The 19,784-nt window shown below is 39.3% G+C and overlaps 2 protein-coding genes across 3 annotated transcripts; one reads left to right on the plus strand and one right to left on the minus strand.

Annotated features, from left to right (window-relative positions):
• Nucleotides 1-680: 680 nt before the first annotated feature.
• bace2 (beta-secretase 2) lies at nt 681-13,051 on the plus strand. The gene is made up of 9 exons (XM_044032222.1): nt 681-1,284; nt 5,890-5,978; nt 6,173-6,389; nt 7,671-7,802; nt 8,870-9,004; nt 9,272-9,373; nt 9,714-9,863; nt 9,962-10,130; nt 11,187-13,051. The coding sequence occupies exons 1-9, from the start codon at nt 991-993 to the stop codon at nt 11,426-11,428; spliced, it is 1,530 nt and encodes a 509-aa protein (XP_043888157.1). The 5' UTR covers nt 681-990; the 3' UTR covers nt 11,429-13,051.
• Nucleotides 13,052-13,127: 76 nt separating this feature from the next.
• Nucleotides 13,128-19,750, minus strand: LOC122773490 (transmembrane protease serine 2-like). 2 transcript variants are annotated; one of them, XM_044032224.1, is made up of 13 exons: nt 19,233-19,750; nt 18,888-19,026; nt 17,959-18,051; nt 17,511-17,624; nt 17,037-17,166; nt 16,831-16,941; nt 16,697-16,740; nt 16,155-16,317; nt 15,894-16,066; nt 15,314-15,415; nt 14,819-14,961; nt 13,783-13,935; nt 13,128-13,409 (listed from the first exon to the last, which is right to left on the minus strand). In XM_044032224.1, exons 1-13 carry the CDS (start codon nt 19,245-19,247, stop codon nt 13,392-13,394), a joined length of 1,398 nt encoding a protein of 465 aa, XP_043888159.1. In that variant the 5' UTR covers nt 19,248-19,750; the 3' UTR covers nt 13,128-13,391. The 2 variants fall into 2 exon arrangements, with proteins under 2 accessions (XP_043888159.1, XP_043888160.1); XM_044032225.1 differs by lacking the exon at nt 19,233-19,750 and having other exon boundaries at nt 17,959-18,053; nt 18,889-18,939.
• Between the last annotated feature and the right edge of the window lie 34 nt (nt 19,751-19,784).

A 19,784-nucleotide genomic window follows, 5' to 3' on the forward strand; every position in this document is an offset into this window, starting at 1 on the left:
GAAAGATCCTTGTGGGGATTTATAATTCTATTTTCCAGAAAAGTGTGCTATTTCAGATCACTGATACAATTGATCTGTAAAATAGAGTAATTCTGATGTTAATGTGTCATCCAACATACAACAATTCACAGTAGATCATTTGTCTTTTGGGTGGATCTTAATAAATTAATCTCATTTAGTTATTCTTTTCATTATATTGTAAAGATGTGTATTATATTCAGTTGTAAACACAACAGAAGGCCTCTCAGTAATTACAATTATTTCAATCAATATTGACACCATAATAATTTATTATTATCCAAAATTCATAGTGGGAAAACACTATCATCCATGCCAGTGATTCCAATATTGGGGTGTGCAAATTGTTGTAGGAGGTGGGCAAAGTAAAAAAAAAAAGAAAAAAAAAAAAGCATATTAAAAGACACACAGATAAATTCAGCTATTTTTTTTATTTAATGAAGTTAAAAAGTTAAAAATAGATCTATTTGGTGGGAAATAATTGACTTAGAGACTCTGTGTGGTCAAATGTCTGCAGTGGTACAGGACTGTGAAAAGTTTGGGAACCACTGATTGGGGTTATGTATGCCATATTCTTTCTAATGTACAAATCTGACCGTGTGCCGGATGTTTAAGAGTCCTTTATTTTGAAGGTGTTGACCGGAAATTATGTTCTCTATTTCGGTTAGCTTGGTGTAGGAGGAGGAGTGGATGGAAGCAGCCAAACATGTTTTCAGTGGAGATAGAGTCAGTTTTCAACATGTTGCTATGTTAAATATGTTAAGCGACTTCTTCTTTTTTCCCCTTATTCTTCGTAGCAACGGGGATACAGTTGTGTTTCCATAATGGCGGTCACGTTAGTACAGGCGTTTTCATTATGGCTAAACTGAAAACTTGAGCTGGAAACTTTGAAGAAGCTGCAGTCTTGTTTTACGACACTCCTCTCTGCTGCTATCATAATTTATACACACATATTACAGCAAAACAACAACCATGGCATACTCTACATCTGCCATAATGTGGGCATTTGCTTTTAGCTTCTACATCGGTGTGTCGAAGTGTCTCTTTACCATACCGCTGAAAATATACACGGGGAAGTTGAATGTGTCGTCGGCGTTGGATGCGACTCCTGCTCGGTTGACGTCGTCGAGCTCCGAAGTAAACGGCCTGTCTCTTGCTTCTGATCCGACTGGCACTGTCAACTTTCTGGACATGGAGAACAACCTGCTTGGAGATTCTGGAAGAGGTTACTACATTGAAATGTCCATTGGAACTCCTGGTCAAACGGTAATATACATGTGTTTTCGTGTATGGCTGCAATGATAAATCGAATCGCATCGGTTCCAAAATGAGCACTGTTTTGATAATCGATTAATAGGTCTGAGCGAGTTGTTAATACAATTTAAAAAACAACAACAACCTCTCTGAATTCATTTACTTTAGGTGAATATGTTCTTGTTCCTTTGCACTTGTATTACAAAGCATATGAATATAAGTGATTTGTGGACAAAACAAAACTTCAAGGATGTCAGATACTTTACACAATGTTCTGCTTTCTTTTGTCAAGACTAACTTATTAATCGATCGTACACTTTAACCGAATTCATTGGTACTTATGAATTAGTAAGACTCTTATCAGTTTCACTCTGTATGTGTTGCTTTTTTCTTATCTTTATTCTACAGGTGTTCACAATATATTTTATTTTATTTTACTTAATTCCATCAAACTGGCTTTATATGCACCTCTGTTTATCCTTGTGTTCCTCTGCTTCTTAGTCAATAGATATGCAAAAGGTCATGTGTTGCATTCACTGTCTGATGGCAGACCTTGTGTGGCTGCTGTGAAGCACCATGTGATCCACTGATGGTGTCTCAGTGTGAATGATGCCTCAGCATGAGGGAACACTTGGCTGGCTGTGTTTGTTTCATGACTAGGAATGGGACTTCCCAAGATGTTATCACAAAAGCTTTCACAGTGACTTGATTGTAGTAAATTTCTTTATTAGGATAATCAATAAAGTTGCATGCGAGTTACTTAAAAATGCTGTCTATTGCACCAACCTACAGCCCTAGTGGTTTATTTATAAGTGAAGTGCCACAAGGGCAGCTTTCTATGCATGATTTATCATTATCTTATTTAACATTTGTTTTGATTTGGTTTTTCCCTTGCATTAAATGTGTATCCTTAACCTCTTGGTAGCTTAACTAAATTTTTTGTAACATTAGTTCCTCTGTTTCTGTAAGCCTTGAGGATATGTGCACAAATATGTATGAAATCAAACAAATGAATGTAGAGCACACTCAGAAAGGCTTGCGTTTTTACATTTAGGAAATTGTGTGTATTGCAATTATTATGGGCAGGGAATTTTGTTATCGTCTCATCCCTAAACACAACAACTGTTTTTATACAGGGTTCTCTTAGAGACCACAATATCACTGCTGTGGTTTGCAGCTGCTGTCTGTAGTCTGCACAGCCTTGGGGTCTGTAGGTAGACTTGCTCACGTGCACTTACTCATATGATGTTGCCTGTGAGGACCAGTGTTTCTTACCAGGCAGCTGACAGGGATTATGAGGCTCCCTGGGAGCAAAGAGCTGCCCCACTACTGTAACCCGGGTGCAGGCATATTTACTGCTCAGCTGTGTTCCTCTTAGTTTGCATTTAAATATGCCTATGTAATTTGTTGTCATTATTTCATATTGCTCATTACATAAAGTGTCTAACAAGTTCATATTAATGATTAAGGAGGACTAAATGGTCCCGGGAGAGCTGGAAGAGGGAATTGGTCCGTCACTATTAAAAATTCATGATGCTTTTGGGTGTTGTAGGTTTAAGACTGTGCTTTAAGTAGATGCATTTAAAAATGGAGCTCAAACAAACCAATCTCTTTGGTATATTATTGACTCATTGTTCTCGGTCTTCTCAACTTCAACAGATGAGTGTTTTTAAGGTTCTTGGTGGCACAGCTCAGTTTTCAGGCTCACTGAGATTTATCAGTGTAGTCTGGCATGTCACTTCCTTGTGTTAACCTCCTGGAGGATAATATAGCAGCACTTGCCAGAGTGCAATTGTCTCACAACCTAACAGCCAGTCCTTGTTGTGCTTACACAGAGATGTCGTAATGGCACACCACACAAGAGACAATTCTATTTAATTCAAGTTTGTTCAGACTACAATTAATTCAGATGTATTAACAAAGTATTCCCATTGACCCTTTTCAACGTATGCGAAGAGAAAGTGGTTATGCTATCTTGTAGCACTCAGTCATTAACTCTGTGGTTCATAATTATTCACAACTATAAGCAGTTTCCCACAGCCCTATTTCACAGAGCAACTGTATTACCACACAGATCAGCACAGTAATCTAATAATTTCTTCCTAAAACCACAACCATCCCTAGTCATTTTACATCACAGTCCATCCATCAGTTAATCTCTAAATAAATAAATAAAGTCTAGTGTGTGACAATTGAAACAATCCTATATTTAAATTACATTAAAAAAATAAAATTTTACATTTGTGACATGTGTAGCATGCTCTCATTTTCAGAATTGATACATCCCTATTCATTACCTATATTGGCTCCATTAAGCTTTTACTGTAAACTGTTTTTATCTGTTAGCATGTGTACAACCGTGTGTTAACCTTTTTATGAGGAAACTTTGGCCTTCAACAGAGCTGCATCTGTTGATTTCTCACTTTTTTACAGCAGGTGATTTAACGTGTCATAGCAGGGGAAGTACAGGTGCAGATAATGACGTGACCAATGACTCAGGCCCCTGAATTGTCCCACTAAGCTAGTGAACTAGTCTACCAGTCTCGACATTTTCTTATATTTTATGAACCAAACATGGTCTTGAGTAATCGAGAAAATCAGTTAGTTAGTTAGTTAGTTGCAGCCCTAAAATTGTCTCTGCTGTGACAGAATTGTAAGTGAAAATATGAGTTGTAGAGCGACACACCACTTTTATAGCTTCCCAGGAATAGTTTATTTTGTGGTAGATGGAGAAATACAGTCAGTGTCGTCACACTAATATTGTAGCATATGCAGTGGCAAAATGACCTGTAACTCGGTGCTATTAAGTGATACTCCCTGTATTATTCGAACTAAATGATAATGTGATTACAGGGCCAAGGTGTTAAATGAGGCAATATTCAAATGAGCCACTAATTGCCACATCTGTTAGCATGTGGCACAGAGAGGCTGAGGTGTCGGTTGGAAGGCCTCACATCTGCTAATTGGTACAAACAGGTAGCAGATGCACATTGCTGCCACGGAGCCACTGCCAATTAGACAGTGAGCGCTCAACTGCAGGCTGGCACAGCAGTGGGGGAAGAGATTTGCCTGAGGCTCAGGTGGCAAGCAAGAGGAGGATAGTGTGACTAGAACAGATCAGCAGCGTGGGGATAAGAAATGCCCCTGCTCCCTCTCCTTCACTACAAGGTCCCAGTGTTTTCTAAAATGGCCTGCTTGGTCAGCTCAGGTCTTGTGTGACTGGACTAATGCCATCTACAAGGCGGTTGAGGGGATTTTAGAAGGCACGGTCACTGTGATGGGACCAGTGCCAGTCCAATGAGGAGGAACTGATAAGCCCACATCCTCCAGGCAGACCAACAGTGGCTTCCTGTACAAGACTTAACCGATCGATAACGCATGGTTGATGATTACAGAATTGCTTCGTAATGACTTTATGCACACCTAAGCATGACAATGGACTGATGGCTGTAAGGAATTACGGTCATTTGGGTTTCTGAGGAAATAGTGCAGTGTAAAAATGAGCAGACTTTAGTTTGTCATGGTTTATGTGTGGTTAGCTTTAGGGCTTAAGAGACAAAGCTCAAGGAAGTAGATGTTTGGAATAACTTCCTTGTCTGCCATACTCGTTTTTAACTAAAGAAAAAACACTTCCTGCTGTTCTGGTCTGACACAAAGCAAAAGACAGCCACAGAGAAACGATGATTGATTGTTGCAGTAACTTTTCATTCCTGAGCAGCTGAGCATATAAATTATTTCCAACTATTTTCATGCACTGTGTCATGTGATGTGACTGAAAAACCCCTGTATAGAACTCTTTGATGTTGAGTCGTCAAGAGGCTGCATGGAGTCATGGTTTATGACCTCATCATGGCGACGAGTGCCTGCTCGTGAGTGCCAGTGTGGCTACTGCTCAGTTGTGGGGGTGACAGAAATCTGCAGGCTCATTAAATCCTAGACGCTGACTCGATGCCTGGAAGACAAAATGATCTCAACTGTTGTGAGCTGGTGCCCACTGTGCACATGACACATACCAGTTGTGTCCAAAGCCAGAGGCAATCGTGTTTGACTTATAAATCACACATTAGAGAGTAATTATAACGGGAGGTGTTCATTTACAAAGCTGTTTACGGCTGTTTGTTTCAATAGAGATATTCAGTATGACATTCCTGCCCATACTGAATATGTGCAGTTATGCTCTGAGTTTGACTGAGTGAAAAGCTCTGCATTAGCCTGTGACTAAAGACAGACCAAAACGTTTCTAAAACAATACACACAGCAGATGTCCTACAAGCAGTTGCCAAACACATACAACACAATGCAAGTGATGGGTATTTTTCAAAGCATAAAATGTGTGTCTTTTTAATACATTTACATTTTGTGTTGCCATGTTTTCTTTTAAGACGCTGTTTTTTTTTTTCTTGCACTGCTTTATTTTATAATAAACAATTTTCTTTTTTTTAAAGTTGTAATTGTTTTTAAACATGAAAGTCTGCTCATCAAAATAACCCACAAGCTTCACCTTAAGGTTATATATTCTTTTTACATTGTGACTTCGAAGCTCTGAAAATCTGGGTGTGGTTGCAATAGATAACAGTTGTGGTTGTTAAAGCAAACATTTCCTCTTTTTCTTTCCAGCTAAACATCCTGGTGGACACGGGCAGCAGCAACTTTGCTGTGGCTGCAGCTCCACACCCCTTCATTACTCACTACTTTAACACTGCACTGTGAGTGGCTCCAGCTCTTCTACACAAACTCTTTTTGATTTATTGATTGAATATTCTAACCAGTATCCAGTAGTCCCTTTCAGAGTTTTCACTTACTACGAGTATTAATTTGATGTAGTTCAATGGAACTTCATCAACTCACCACAAGCCTTTGTAAACTCTTCCCACTTCTGGGCTTCTCTGTCTGCGTTTAGCTCAAGCACATACCAGTCAGTTGGTCGGACTGTGGCTGTCAGGTACACCCAGGGCAACTGGGAAGGTGAACTGGGCCTCGACCGTGTCTCCATCCCCAAAGGCCCAAATGGGTCCATGATCATCAACATAGCTGCCATCCTGTCGTCTGAGGGCTTCTTCCTTCCTCAGGTCAACTGGCAAGGCATCTTGGGACTCGCCTATCCCATGCTGGCACGGGTGAGAGAGAAAATCCCAGTATCAAATTTCCTCAATCTGAGATTGCTCAAATCAGAAAACATGAATAGATAACTGTGACTAGGGGATTGATTATGTAGAATAGAAACAATACATTTGAATGTGGAACAGCACTTTTCCCCTTCATTCAGGCTGTATGTCAAATTATAACATGGTCTTAACGGTGAGTATTATTTTATTCATGAAAATGTATTTTCTACATCCAGCATCCAGCTCGTAATGTAATGTGATAATGTCAGATTGTATCAAGTTAATGGAACAGCACTGCATAACCTTCTACTGTCCTGCTTTTATTTTCCAACCCTGAATATCTGTTCCAAATAAGATCTTTTTTGTAGTCATGGGCATTTCACATGACAACAGAAAAGTTCTATGTTGATTATTTATTTTCTGCTGCAAAGAAAATAACACTGGTGGTGCTTTTGCCCCCCAGTGTAATCTGTTGTATCTGTACTGTTTATCACTTAATCTGCAGTAACATTCTGTGTTTGTGCTGCCATCTTGGCCAGGTCACTCTTGAAAAAGAAGTTATAAATCTCAATGAGTTTTACCTGGTTAAAATAAAAAATTAAAATAAAGAGTGATGACAGTGTAAACTGGTACAATGCATCCTTGGATTCTGTGCCGACCACAGCATCCTTTGGGATGAAATGCCAGTGATTAAAGGGTCAGATATGCTCACACTGACCACTTTGTGCTGCTGGGTGTCCCGTGAATGTTCAGGTTTAACTAGTCTGAGGGATTTTTGTTATTCTGTTTGTGAAAACCTGTTTTTAGAAACAGGAGATTGTTCTTTAGTCAAGGGTCACTTTTTCTCACCTACTACTCTACATACAGCCCTGTGCAAAAGACTTAGGCCGCCATGAGATTTGTTTTAGCTATGTTAGTTTTTAATTACTTGATTGGAACAAATCTAGAGAATATGATAAGCATGTATGCAGTTTTAACAACAACACATTTTCCCAGAAAGAAATCAGCTTCTGAAGGTTAAACTGTCCAGTTTACAGTGTGACTTACTGCTACACTTAAACAATAGCACGACCCTGGCTCTCTTAAACCTGGAATGGAACACTACTGTAATTAATGTTACTGGTACAAGCTATTCCATGTTTCCAAAAAATTCACATCTGGCTCTTTGTGATGGATGTTTTTTTAGTTAGAAAGTTTTTGTAAAATACAGTCTGGCAGAAACATTTTTTAAATGCATTTGTAATGTGGAAAAAGTTAAGGACTACATACAGTATTCTCTTCTCTCTCAATCAGCCTGACTCAACTGTGGAGCCCTTCTTCAACTCTGTGGTGCAACAGCTGGGAATTCCAGACATCTTCTCCCTCCAGATGTGCGGCGCTGGACTGTCAGCCAGCAGCACAGAAGACCCTGCAGGCGGCAGTTTTGTGAGTAGTACACAGAGAGGAGTTTGATCAGATGAATACGTCAACTGTATTGATCGTACTGTTCCCTCAAAGGCAAGGAAGATGTATTTTGAACTAAACAGAATCACTTTTTTTTATTACCTCTGCCAATGAGTTGATGACGATTGGTCGTAATAGAAGTTCAGGATTTTTTTAAAAAACACATTTTTCAAGGTCTGATCACAGAAACCACATTCAGAGGTGGCATTTGTCCACATTCCTGAACTGCATGAATGCAGTTTATCCTCAGGACAGATTAGAGGGATTAGAGATCACCTCCTCAGATACTGGTGGTCATGTGGCCAGTGGTAGTTTAGTATTAAAACTAAGAGGCGATCACACATGAATGTATTTGCCGCCACCTCCACAATATTAACTCTGATTGCCATATGATTTCTTTTTTGTTAATGGTTGAATTTATTTGAGCATGAGTAGAGCATTGATTAACTTTAGCTCCTCTCGCTCTCTCTCTCTCTCTTACAAACAACATTTTATTTGTGCAAACAGTCATGAGGTCAGCTTGTATTTGTATTAAGGGTAGGGCAGCCAGCTCCTAACATGCTTCACAGGAGACACATCTAGGAAGCGTTTTCAAGCCAGATGAGAACAGTGCTATCCACATGTTAATACCAGGTGTGAATGGAGTCTCTGAATGCTTTCTCCTGAGTGAGGGGTTTTTGAGTGGCATGTGGATGAGACGCTCTTACTCTCAGACTAAATAAACAATTAGATCAGTCAGATCAGCTTGGCGTATTTAAGTGACATGAGCTGGTATCTTCCTTGTCTGAGTGGTTTTTCCACTGGAGGCACTGTCAAGTCTGAATGCCACTAATGAAGCTAAGATAGTATCTGACACTGGAACATGGACAGGCTCAAAGCTTTACATCCATGCATCATATTGATCTACTGACACAGACAGATGGATAAGATATAAGATAACTGTGTGTGTATTTACTATATATTCAGCCAAAATAAATGGATTGTGTGAGTGTGTTTCTGTCGTCTCACCTGACCCATAAATGACTGAAGAGATCTTTTTTCCTCCTCAGATTATGGGAGGCGCTGAGCCTACTCTGTACCATGGGTCAGTGTGGTACACTCCTATAATAGAGGAGTGGTACTACCAAGTGGAGGTGTTAAAGCTGGAGGTTGGAGACCAGAATCTGGACCTTGACTGCAAAGAGGTAAATTTCAACCTCTTGTGTTTCCTACCTCAGACTGTTAAAATTATTCTAAGCAATCGTACAGGCATTATTGATGAGCTGACTATATACGAGTAACAGCACAAAATTGAAAAAGAATCTGCAGTTCTGGAAGGAAATGCTAGCCAGTTTGTCATTTTGAGAAACTCCCTCACTTCTATTGTTTTGTTTGTTCAAGGTCTTCTATAGGGGCCTATTGAGCTGAGAAAACCCCTGCTGCACTTCACTCTCTTTCTCCCTTTCTTTCAGTATAACATGGATAAAGCTATAGTTGACAGTGGGACAACACTGCTGCGACTTCCTGTCAATGTCTTCAATGCGGTGGTAGAAGCCATCACACGCAGCTCACTGGTACGCTGATGTCTCTCCACAGACAATGATGAAACATGTTGTCAGAGCAAAGAGATGCAGAGGAAGATAGCGCACACTCACTGTTCAAGGACGTAGTTGCTTTCAGAGAAAAGATCAGGACTTTTACTGCTGTAGAAAAGTGTGGCCCCCTCCATTTCACACATTTTTTCACCTTTTACTACAGCACACAAAACAGGGATCAAGCAGCATTTTCAATTAATTTATCCATATCCTTGTAAAAAATGACATTTGTTGGAAAATAAAAGCAAAAACCTGTTGCGGTGCTGTACTGACCTCTTTCTCGCTCTCTGTCGCTTGCTTTCCTTTTTCTGGGATTCAGATCCAGGATTTTTCTTCAGGGTTCTGGGATGGCTCAAAGCTTGCATGCTGGATGAAGGGAGAGAACCCCTGGACATTTTTCCCAAAGCTCTCCATCTACCTGAGAGCCACAAACACCAGTCAGTCCTTTCGTATCACCATTCTGCCTCAGGTACTCACAATAGATGAACATAAACACAAAGACAAGTCATCCTTTCATCATCAATACCAGTTCTCATTCATCTCTGTTCACTTGTCATCATCTTACAGCTGTACATCCAGCCGGTCACTGAGGTGGACGGCACACTCGACTGCTTTCGTTTTGGATTGTCGTCGTCAACTAATGGCCTGATTATCGGAGCTACTGTTATGGAAGGCTTCTATGTGGTGTTTGATCGAGCCCAACACAGAGTTGGCTTTGCACTCAGCACCTGTGCAGGTACAGGATTAGACAAGACCATTACAAAGAAGTGATAGACAGTGGTCCAAATAACTGCAGTTTGATTCTGTGTCTTAAACACTGGTGTGAATGTTAATCTGCTATCATAATCTTAGTCTTTTAACTTTTGGGCTGTATTTAAGTCCTCGTTCTTGGTATACCATACCAATTGTGTGTAATTGTATGAAGTGTTCAAACGCATACAAGTAGAAAAGAAGGGCCCATGTTGAAAGTCATCCTAAGAAAGGAGTTTCAAGTACTCGACTTAAACAGCTGTAAGTAAATAAAGTGCTGTCTGTTGAGTGATAACTTAAAAAGGCGCAAACTGTGCAATGACCTGTAATCATTTCGAGGCCAACTGATCAAGACTGAATTTTCTATTCAACATTACCTTTCTTCTCTCTATATCACTTTTGTTCTGTATTAAGCAAACATACTTCTACATATGGCCACAGGCATAGGGTTGTCAGCTATGATGAGCTGAGCTGCACTGATAGAATCAAGACACAAAACTCTCAACTAGCTGCCTTTGAGTAAAACACTTGATATTTAATTTCTGTAATCAGCAATAGTTTTATTATCAAGTGATAAAAATCTCTCAACAGATTTGAACAAAATCCTTCCAAACATATTTTCTCATCTTTACATTTATACATCAACTGTTCTTAAATTGGTGAAGAACATATATTTAATCTGTAATCTAAACTGATGTTTATAAATCCTGATCACTTCTCCTTGGCGTTCCCTGACCGTGTAAGAGTTGGAAGTAGTGTTTTGTATTTTTTAGTGACCTTGTTTCTATGTTTTATATTGCTTTCAGTTTGCATTGTTTCATATCTTTTCGGTTTTATGTGGTCATGAACAGCACTTTGGTCAATTTGTTTTTAAATGTGCTACAGAAATAAATTTGGATTGGCTTGGAAGTGGGATACACATTTAGCGATACAATTTCAAATCTGCAGTTGATTGTTCTTTATCTTTTGCAACAATATCCACATTACTTATGTTTTTATATTTCTACAACTCTTCCCTCCACCCATCTTGTATTTCCTGCAGTTAGAGGTGGAGTGGCTCTATCAGAGATAACGGGACCTTTCTCAGCATCTGACGTGGCGGCCGACTGCTCCAGCGGCGTGCTGAAGGAGCCTTTGCTGTGGATCATCTCCTACACCTTGATGGCGATCTGCGGTGTGGTCCTCATCGTCCTGTTGCTGCTGCTGGTCCTTCCCTGTCGCCGCAGAGACCACTTCGGAGAGATAACGGACGAGTCATCACTGGTCCGTCATCGTATCAAATGACTGAGAGGGACTGGAGGGGTGAACGGGATGAACGGGCAGGGACACAGAGATCAGAGCCCCTCCACAGCAGTGGAGAAGGGGTTGAGCCTGCATGGACCAGTGACACGTGGCTCTGAACGTCTGACTGACTCAAGACTGCACTCATCTGCTTTGGCCTGAAGAGGTAGCCTTCACAGACCAACTGCCTCTTAAAGGGAAAGTCCACCCTAAAAACACTGAAAAGTGGACTTCTTGAAAAACCAACGACTGTCAATGTAGTCATTATTACAGTTCCCTGCTTCCTTCTTACTCTCAAGGATAGTTCATGACAGCTTTTGTCATATGTAGACAATGTGACATGGAGAAAGACATCGAGCATAGAGGAAGAGCAGGTTAAAGATCTTAATGCCATGTGGCTATGGGACAGCGTTTAGTGATGTTGTGGCTGGCTGCTGACAGTATTGGTCTTTCTAATGACACACCAAAAACCTGGGTGAAGTATTAGAGGGCACTCAAGTCAAGTTCCGGCTTGGCAGAGCACAAAGGGGTCTCGGGAATTGAAGGTGATCACGGACACAAACAGAAATGTGAACAAAACTATGAATCACTTTATGATGCGGGGCAGTTTAAGAATGTCTACAGGTAAACTGTCTTCCTTACACATAATCAAATGAATGTGGATTAGCAGTGCTTAAAAAGTTTTTTCAGTGTTACTCAGGTCAAAGATGAGACCTTTGAGTGTGTCTTTACAGCAGAGTGTGTTATCAACAGATCTTTCTTTTAGCCCTTTCTTTTAAAGATCTAACGACAGCTGTTTGTTTCTATTACCGTCTTGTATGTTTACGTTAACCTCCAATCAAAATAATGTCCGAGGCTATTAAAGTTATGGGATGAAGCTGCTCAGTCAGTCACTGTTCAGAGGAAGGAGTACTACACATGTTTGCAGTGCAGCCTGAAGTGCCTTTAGGTCTCTGTTCAGTGCTTTATGAACAGCAGACTTATTCTGCTGAATTGCCCTTTTTTCTTAAGTTAATTAAAAGTGTAATAGAACGTCAAAGACAAATATTTCTAGATCTATCATGCAATTTGTTATGAATGTAATGTACTATTTACTAATACTGCATACATACAAGTTTATATTTAAATTTCTTTGAATATGGTTGTATTGTTCTGAATCTTCTCATTTTAGATGTTCAAGGGTGCATATTTATACATCACATTTTATACAAATCAAACACTAAAATTAGGAGCCAAATGATTTTTTTTGGAAACTGGAAAAGACTACTTGGTTTTCTGTGAACCAATTAGCTTTCCATGTATTATGCAATATGATGTTTATAGTGTCCTGACACTCAAAACACTTTGATAGTATTGTAGAAGTCAGTGATACAGGTTCATGGAACATGGTGAGACCACAGACTGTGCTGCACAATCATTCTGAAACTATCTGTGCCTTTAAGCTGAGAATCCTGTGATTTGAGCTCCATGAACACACGACTGTCGACCAAATCGTAGAGTTGGAAAGTGAAGGTACACTTGAATCTTTGAATGTTTGCTTATTTATATTGAAAGTGTATTTCCTGTGCCTAAATTAAATTTGTGCTGTAACTAAAAACGGACCAGATGATGGTGTTACAAGCTTGATGTAGTTTGTGGGTGACATCTTGTGTTGACGTGCGGTATCTCCACTGACTGATACACCACGAAATAGTGACGGGGACATTTTGCAGCTGTTTTATAGATGACTGAAAGACATATAATTCACAAATATGTTACAAAAAATAAAATATATAGTATGAAAACATGGGAAGAATCTCATTAATTTGAAAAATTCATCAACACTGATGTAAACTATGAAGATGCAGAGCGGTCGACTAATGGGGAATAAGTTATATTGTTGATACAGATATTTCACTGGAAAAAAATGTGCCTGCACTGTTAAAAATATTGTAAACAAACATTTGAAGTGGCTCTGGCCTTGTGATCACTCATCTTGATGCATCTGTTAACAGAAAAACAAAAAAACTATTTCACTGCATGTAATCAATGTCTCCATGTCTCACGACAACAAAATGAAATATCTTAGTGAGAAGATTAGCTCATAGAATGTCATTATGTAAACAACAGACAGTTTTCAACAAAAGGTTAAAGACCAATTAAACATAATGTCAGCATTTGGATCACACTTTTGACTTGTCAAAACAGTTGAACTAAAAATATCCTAATAATAATCCTAACTTGTATCAAGAACGTGCTTTGAGTCAAACATACTGCTGATTAGGGTTGAACCAATTAACCATTTATTAAATCATTAAAACTGAATTTGAAATTCATCATTGCTCTGTAAAATATCTGCTGCAAATGCTTCAACATACCTTCATCTGCAGGTGGATCCAGTCCAGGAAATAAGTGACGTTTCCAAAAACACCTGGTTTGCTCTTCTCAGCACAGTGTTCCCCCCAAATAATGTCCCCTTCCAGCCACCACAGGCCGTCTTTCAGGGACACCAGAGGGCCGCCACTGTCAGTCTACAAATGAGTTCAGCACGTGTACAAATGAAAAGGTTCATTGTGGACATTTTTTGGTGAAATTATTTTCATTTAGCATAAAATAAAATAATGAATTGTTGCTTTTCACTATCCCAGAATAGGCTTTTTACAGTTTTATCAGGAGCTGGGTGAGCTCTATAGAGACGGCCATTGTTGTAGCCCACAAATGACAAACTAATCTTTTGAGGCTGCATATATTCCGTAAAATACTTGGAAGGGAAGGATGTGGTGAGCTGCAACATGCAACTTCATCGATAAATGAATTTTATACACTATACTTTTAAATTCATGTCAAAGGCTTTTACAATTGTCTTCTTTGGTTTATTTGTCAGTCATTCAGTTTCAAAGTATGTGGCGTCATTGGACAGTTTCCCCGTGCCCCAACTTCATTGTTTGTTGTTAGTTACAACGTGGAAGGGATTATTTAAACTATGTCGAGGACACAGTACAGGTTTTGTTTAAATACGCCCCAAAGCACGTTACGTAAGAGCGTGAAAATGCCTTGAATCTTTTCACAAACAGGAACAGTTTTAATCCCACTGATCTGGTTGAGCAGGAAAACCTGAGTTATACCAGAAAACAAGTTGTCAGAAAGACACAGTTACTGCTTATGTGAGTACCGATTTCTTTTAATATAATATTTTTCCGTTAATCCCTTTATTCAGTATTCAAGGAATGCATTTGCAGTTAATACTGAATCAAATCAGCCCTGAAAGCCGAACCAACCAACCAACACTTCACGTCATGTGACAATATGCGAGTGTGTATAATGTCTTTTCACAGTTAGAAAAAAAGGACCTGATTCGTGCTGCTGTGGATTCAGTGTAATTTCAAAGAGATACAAATATTTAGTTTTTCTTACTTGGCATGTGTTTGTCCCTGCCTCCATCTCTCTGGCACAGAACATGTCCCGTGATATCTTGCCATTGTAAGCTGAGAAACTGTTGCACTCTGCATCATCTATGAGAGAGACCTGAGCCTCCATCAGGTGTGCAGAGGCAGCGTCTGGCAAAGAGACACAACAGACAGAAATACCACATCATTAACTATTATTATTATCATCATAATAAACCTGGACCTTCTTTCATCTTGACATTTATATAAAGTTATAGTTAATAGTAACAAACTTACTTACTGCGAAAAAAAATGTGATAGCAGGCCCAGTTCATATAAAAGTCTTATTCTAGGGCTATGAAAACCAAACAGATTTAATTTCATAAGTGATTATTCACTTACATAGAGATACTTAGCTTCCTCCTTTAAAGGCCAATAAAAGCAACATTATAAACTTTAGTGCCCTCCAGTGGTAGTACTATAACAACACACATTTCCACCCAAGTCAGTTTTGTTGTTTCACCTTCATTTGCTGTGCGAACAAATGGTGTTATCCAGCCTTTCTGAGGAACGGTGAAGTTTAGACCAACATCTGGGAGGCAGACAGCGCCGATGTTTCTGGAGCCTTACAAAGAAAACAAGATGGCTGCTGTTAAAAACGAGTTAGGTAAACGAGTGACTTAAGAAAGAAAAACTTATGGATAGAATAAGCTATTTAAATAGAATATGCAATTCAATAAGAGATGTAAAGAGGAATATAAAACATAAGTGAGGATATTCAAAATGAATAGAGGCACAGGATTGTTACACCGATGAATTTCACAGTTTTATACCAATACAGTGGGGAAAAAATGTATGAGGCAGATAAAAAAAATTGCACAAAAATGACAACACTTATTTTTACTTTGAAAAGCATTTTGTTTTGAAAGGTACAATATAAATAAAGTTTATTAGTAGTATTAGTATTCATTTTAGGTGTACTACCGGTAAAATGACAGCAGACTACGTTATCTTTATTAAACAAACCACAATTCATTATTATCCAGGAGCCCTGGTCAAGTGTCGGCCATTATAATTTATTTGGTAAAAGTATGGAAAAGCACCTGTGAGGTCAAGAGCTTTGGTGAGCCTCATCAGAGCGATGTCATTTGTGCGAGTGAGGCGGTTGAAGCCCTCATGGGCAATAATGTGACTCACAGTGTGGGCGGGGTTGAACAGTGAGCCTAACGGATCCACTATCCCAGCATACACTGCCCAGTCTCCAGGATTAGAGTCCCTGATTGGTAAAGAAACACCAGATAAAAGACTCAGGCTGGATCAGACCAACCACCACTGCGTCGAGAATATGTGTGGTAAGACCTCACCTGGCCATACAGTGTGCTGCAGTCACTATCCAGTAGGGGGAGATGATGGCTCCTCCACAGCGATGAGAGCCAGAGACCTGCAGACTGACCTGCCAGGGCCACGACCCGAGGGAGGCCTGCTGGCCCCGAGAGGCGGTGCTGGAATTCACCCCACTCCCACAGTCTGAGGATAAAACTGTAGTTACTGAGGGGGCTTTTCAATGCAACTGTGATTTTACATGCTTGTGTAAAAAAAAGGTTTTTAATAATAATCACAGTCAAACTGTGAATAAATACAGAATTGTCATGTTGATGGAGCTTTTTCTGAACTATTTGTACTATAATAATGATGGGAGAATTACATAGTTGAAGCACCATGGAAAGTATTTAAGAACAAACAAAACTGCATCAACTTTCACTGAAAACAAAAGGCAAATGTTACCGTACCTCTGTCTGAGACAGATAATTATCAACGCAATTAGAAAACAATGGCTCCAGAAGCGAAAACACAACAAGAAAGGTTAAAAATCAGAATATTAAAAACAAAATATAGGTTAACATACCAGTGCAACGCAATGTCACCACACTGTTGTTGGGACAAAATTTGCTGCAAATGAAAAAAAAAGGACAAATTAGCTTTAAATTGATCCAGTATTAGTCCTTAATGTTACTTATTTATTATTACTAGGTTGCTCACCTGGGAACAAGCTGATGGAGAATGAATGCATCAGGGTTAAAACCAGATTTCACAATTAAGAATCCGTCATCAGTGTCCGTCCTCTGTTGGCCTGATTTAAAGTATGTGTCCCTGTCAAACCACACAATCATCAAGTACCACCTCAGTTAGACGGTTCACATGGCAGTGATTGTTTCAGTATCCAGTGAACCACGTGAACACTTTACCTGCTGTATCCAAAGGTGCGGCAGCTTGCTTTGCCCTGCTGCTCGGTCCAGCCATGAGTGCAAACACTCTTCCAGCTTTTAGTTTCAGCTGAGTACATCTGCAGGAGGAAACTGGAGCCGCGCAGCCTCACTGAGCGCAAACACACAGCAAACACAAACAGTGACTCGTCATTTTGTGACAAGTGGAAAGTAGGTGTGGAGGTTAAGAGTCAAGTCACTTTTTAACACTTATTATCAGCACGACTGACATTATACCAACACTAATGATGACCCTTCAGGATTATGTCATTCTACAGAATATAATCATGAACAGCAGAGTGTGAAAAAAATACAGAGCCTTGATGTAGTTATGATCCACAAAAAAACATTTTTTGTTTTTTTACTGTTTTACTGTGTTTTATAAATATAATGGCAGGTGAAGGATTTTCAGGTGGATTTCATCCTGCACTTCTTGCTCAGATTGAGGCAATTTACCACAGTGAGCTTCATCCTGGCCTGCTGGACAGTCCATCACTCCATCACACCACTGGTATTCCCACACACAGCTCCCATCACCACACTGCCTCCCGTGCACACAGGAGGAGGAAACTGAGAGGTAAGATAGAACACAGGAGAATAATGTACAAGAATGCACTGATATGTGTGTGTGTTCTTGTATTTGTTACCTCTTTGGGGCATTTTCTGGCATAAACACTGACCTTGTCAGGACCATTTGACCAAAACCTGGTCCTAAAGGGGCAGAAGCTAATTTCTGAGGAACTGGTTAGTGTGAGGCATTAACTTGGTTATGGTTCAATGTCTAATTTCCACATTAATGGAAGTCAATGAAGTGTCTTTGCTGTGCAAATATGTGTGTGTGTGTGTGTGAGTGTGTGCAAGGTAAAGGTGTACAGTGAACAGCAGAAATTAATCCTGCACTCACAGTAATAACCGAGGAGGATTCCAGTCACCAGCAGCAGGAGCATTAGAGAGAGCACAACAGTCACAGTGAACGAAGCGCACCTCTGATTTGCATCTGACAAAACACAACACACACTGACTGTAAAATCCTTTTCACAAAGATTTCCCATTTGTCACAGACGCATATCTCATATATGAACCGTCTTGCAACTTTTTTTTAAATTCACCACAATTTTATTTTTCTGTTGTAGAAGAAGAAATTCTTCGCCTGAAATCATCATATAAATACAAGCTCATGACAAAAGACAGTTGCATTAAAACCAAACCGATTTTTCTTCTTTAAATAAACTGAAGAAAGCACTCAGCGAACCAAAAGTCAGCTAAGGCTGCTCCATTTCCCACAGTCAAAATGGAACAAAATACAGACTTCAAACAAACTACACAATAACACTTTCAAGCAATAAAATACATTTTTAGCAGAGTTGTTAACAGATATGTCAAAACTCTGTCACACAACACCTGTTTTTTTAAAAACCTAATACAGAAAACTCTGGATCCATCAAAAATAATTTCTTCCTCTTAGTACTTTTTGACTTATACTACTTACACTCACAGGGAGAATAAAAACAGGTTATAACACTGATATTTTAGTCATAACAGAATAATGGATGTCCTCAGTAAAACAGTGTTAACTTGAACCTATTTAACCCGAGCAGAAGAGTAATTATCGGTTACAAATATATCACTTACATAAAAAGTTCTATGGGTTAATATTAAGATACATAGCTGACAAATTGTGTCCAACTTTCAGAAAAAGAGATGTTCTTAAGATGGCATTAAATAATAAATGCTGAGTAACATTAAAATGCATGATCATAATTAGTAAAACCATCAAATCTCTGAGATAAAGATACATTTTTTGCCACTATAATGAAAAAGAGACTTAGCTACCTTTTTTTGGGGGGACAGAGTGGCTAAACTCAGGTGGAGGTGTTGGTGCCATATGGTGAACATACTGGGGCTTCACATCTTCCTGGCCATGCTTCCACTCTCCATCTTCATGAATGAAACAACGACTTGAGTCCAGATACTGTCAGAGAAAGTTTCAGTGATAGTGAGAATAACGTTTTCAAAATGTGGCTACATTTATTCTCTGTGAAAGAAGAGTTCAGAGCATCAGTAAAACTCTCACAACTGTAAAAAATGAGATTGTCCAGCATGTCAAATTCAGAAATAACCATTTCAAATACTCATGTATGAAGACTATTTACATGTATTTAAACAAGTTGTACTTACCAGATCGGTGGTCATTTTCTGTTTAAATCAGTATCTTTCAATTCACTGATGAATGTAGAGGAAAAAAAAAGTCTTCATGAAATAAATTCACTAGTACAAGAGCAAATGAAGCTATAAAAGAAGTTTCTTGTAGCTCAAAGTCACGAGCGAGATCTATATCAACTCCTCTCACATTTGCCCTGAACTGCTGTGATAACATTAAGAGTTTGCATGATTGCCTGCGTGCTCACACCCCACACTTCATCAGCATTGGTTTGAAGTTCCACTCCTGAGCACACAACACACACAATGAGGACTGATACTTCGTCTAAACATCCCACAGGTGTCACACTTGGAATTGTGGGCACCGTTATACTGAGTATTCATTGGAAAAGTACTACACCACTTGATGAACACACACAGGCAAACACATGAAGCTTCAGTACTTGAGTTAATGGGTGACAGAAGGTCTCTCATTTGGACATTTAGAAATGTATGACGTTTGCATTTAAGTGAAACATGTCTTCATTGGATTAGTGAACTCATCTGTAAATTTGTGTCTTGGTTTATCTT

Source organism: Solea senegalensis, linkage group LG8 (genome assembly GCF_019176455.1).
Source record: "Solea senegalensis isolate Sse05_10M linkage group LG8, IFAPA_SoseM_1, whole genome shotgun sequence".
Taxonomy (NCBI): domain Eukaryota; kingdom Metazoa; phylum Chordata; class Actinopteri; order Pleuronectiformes; family Soleidae; genus Solea; species Solea senegalensis.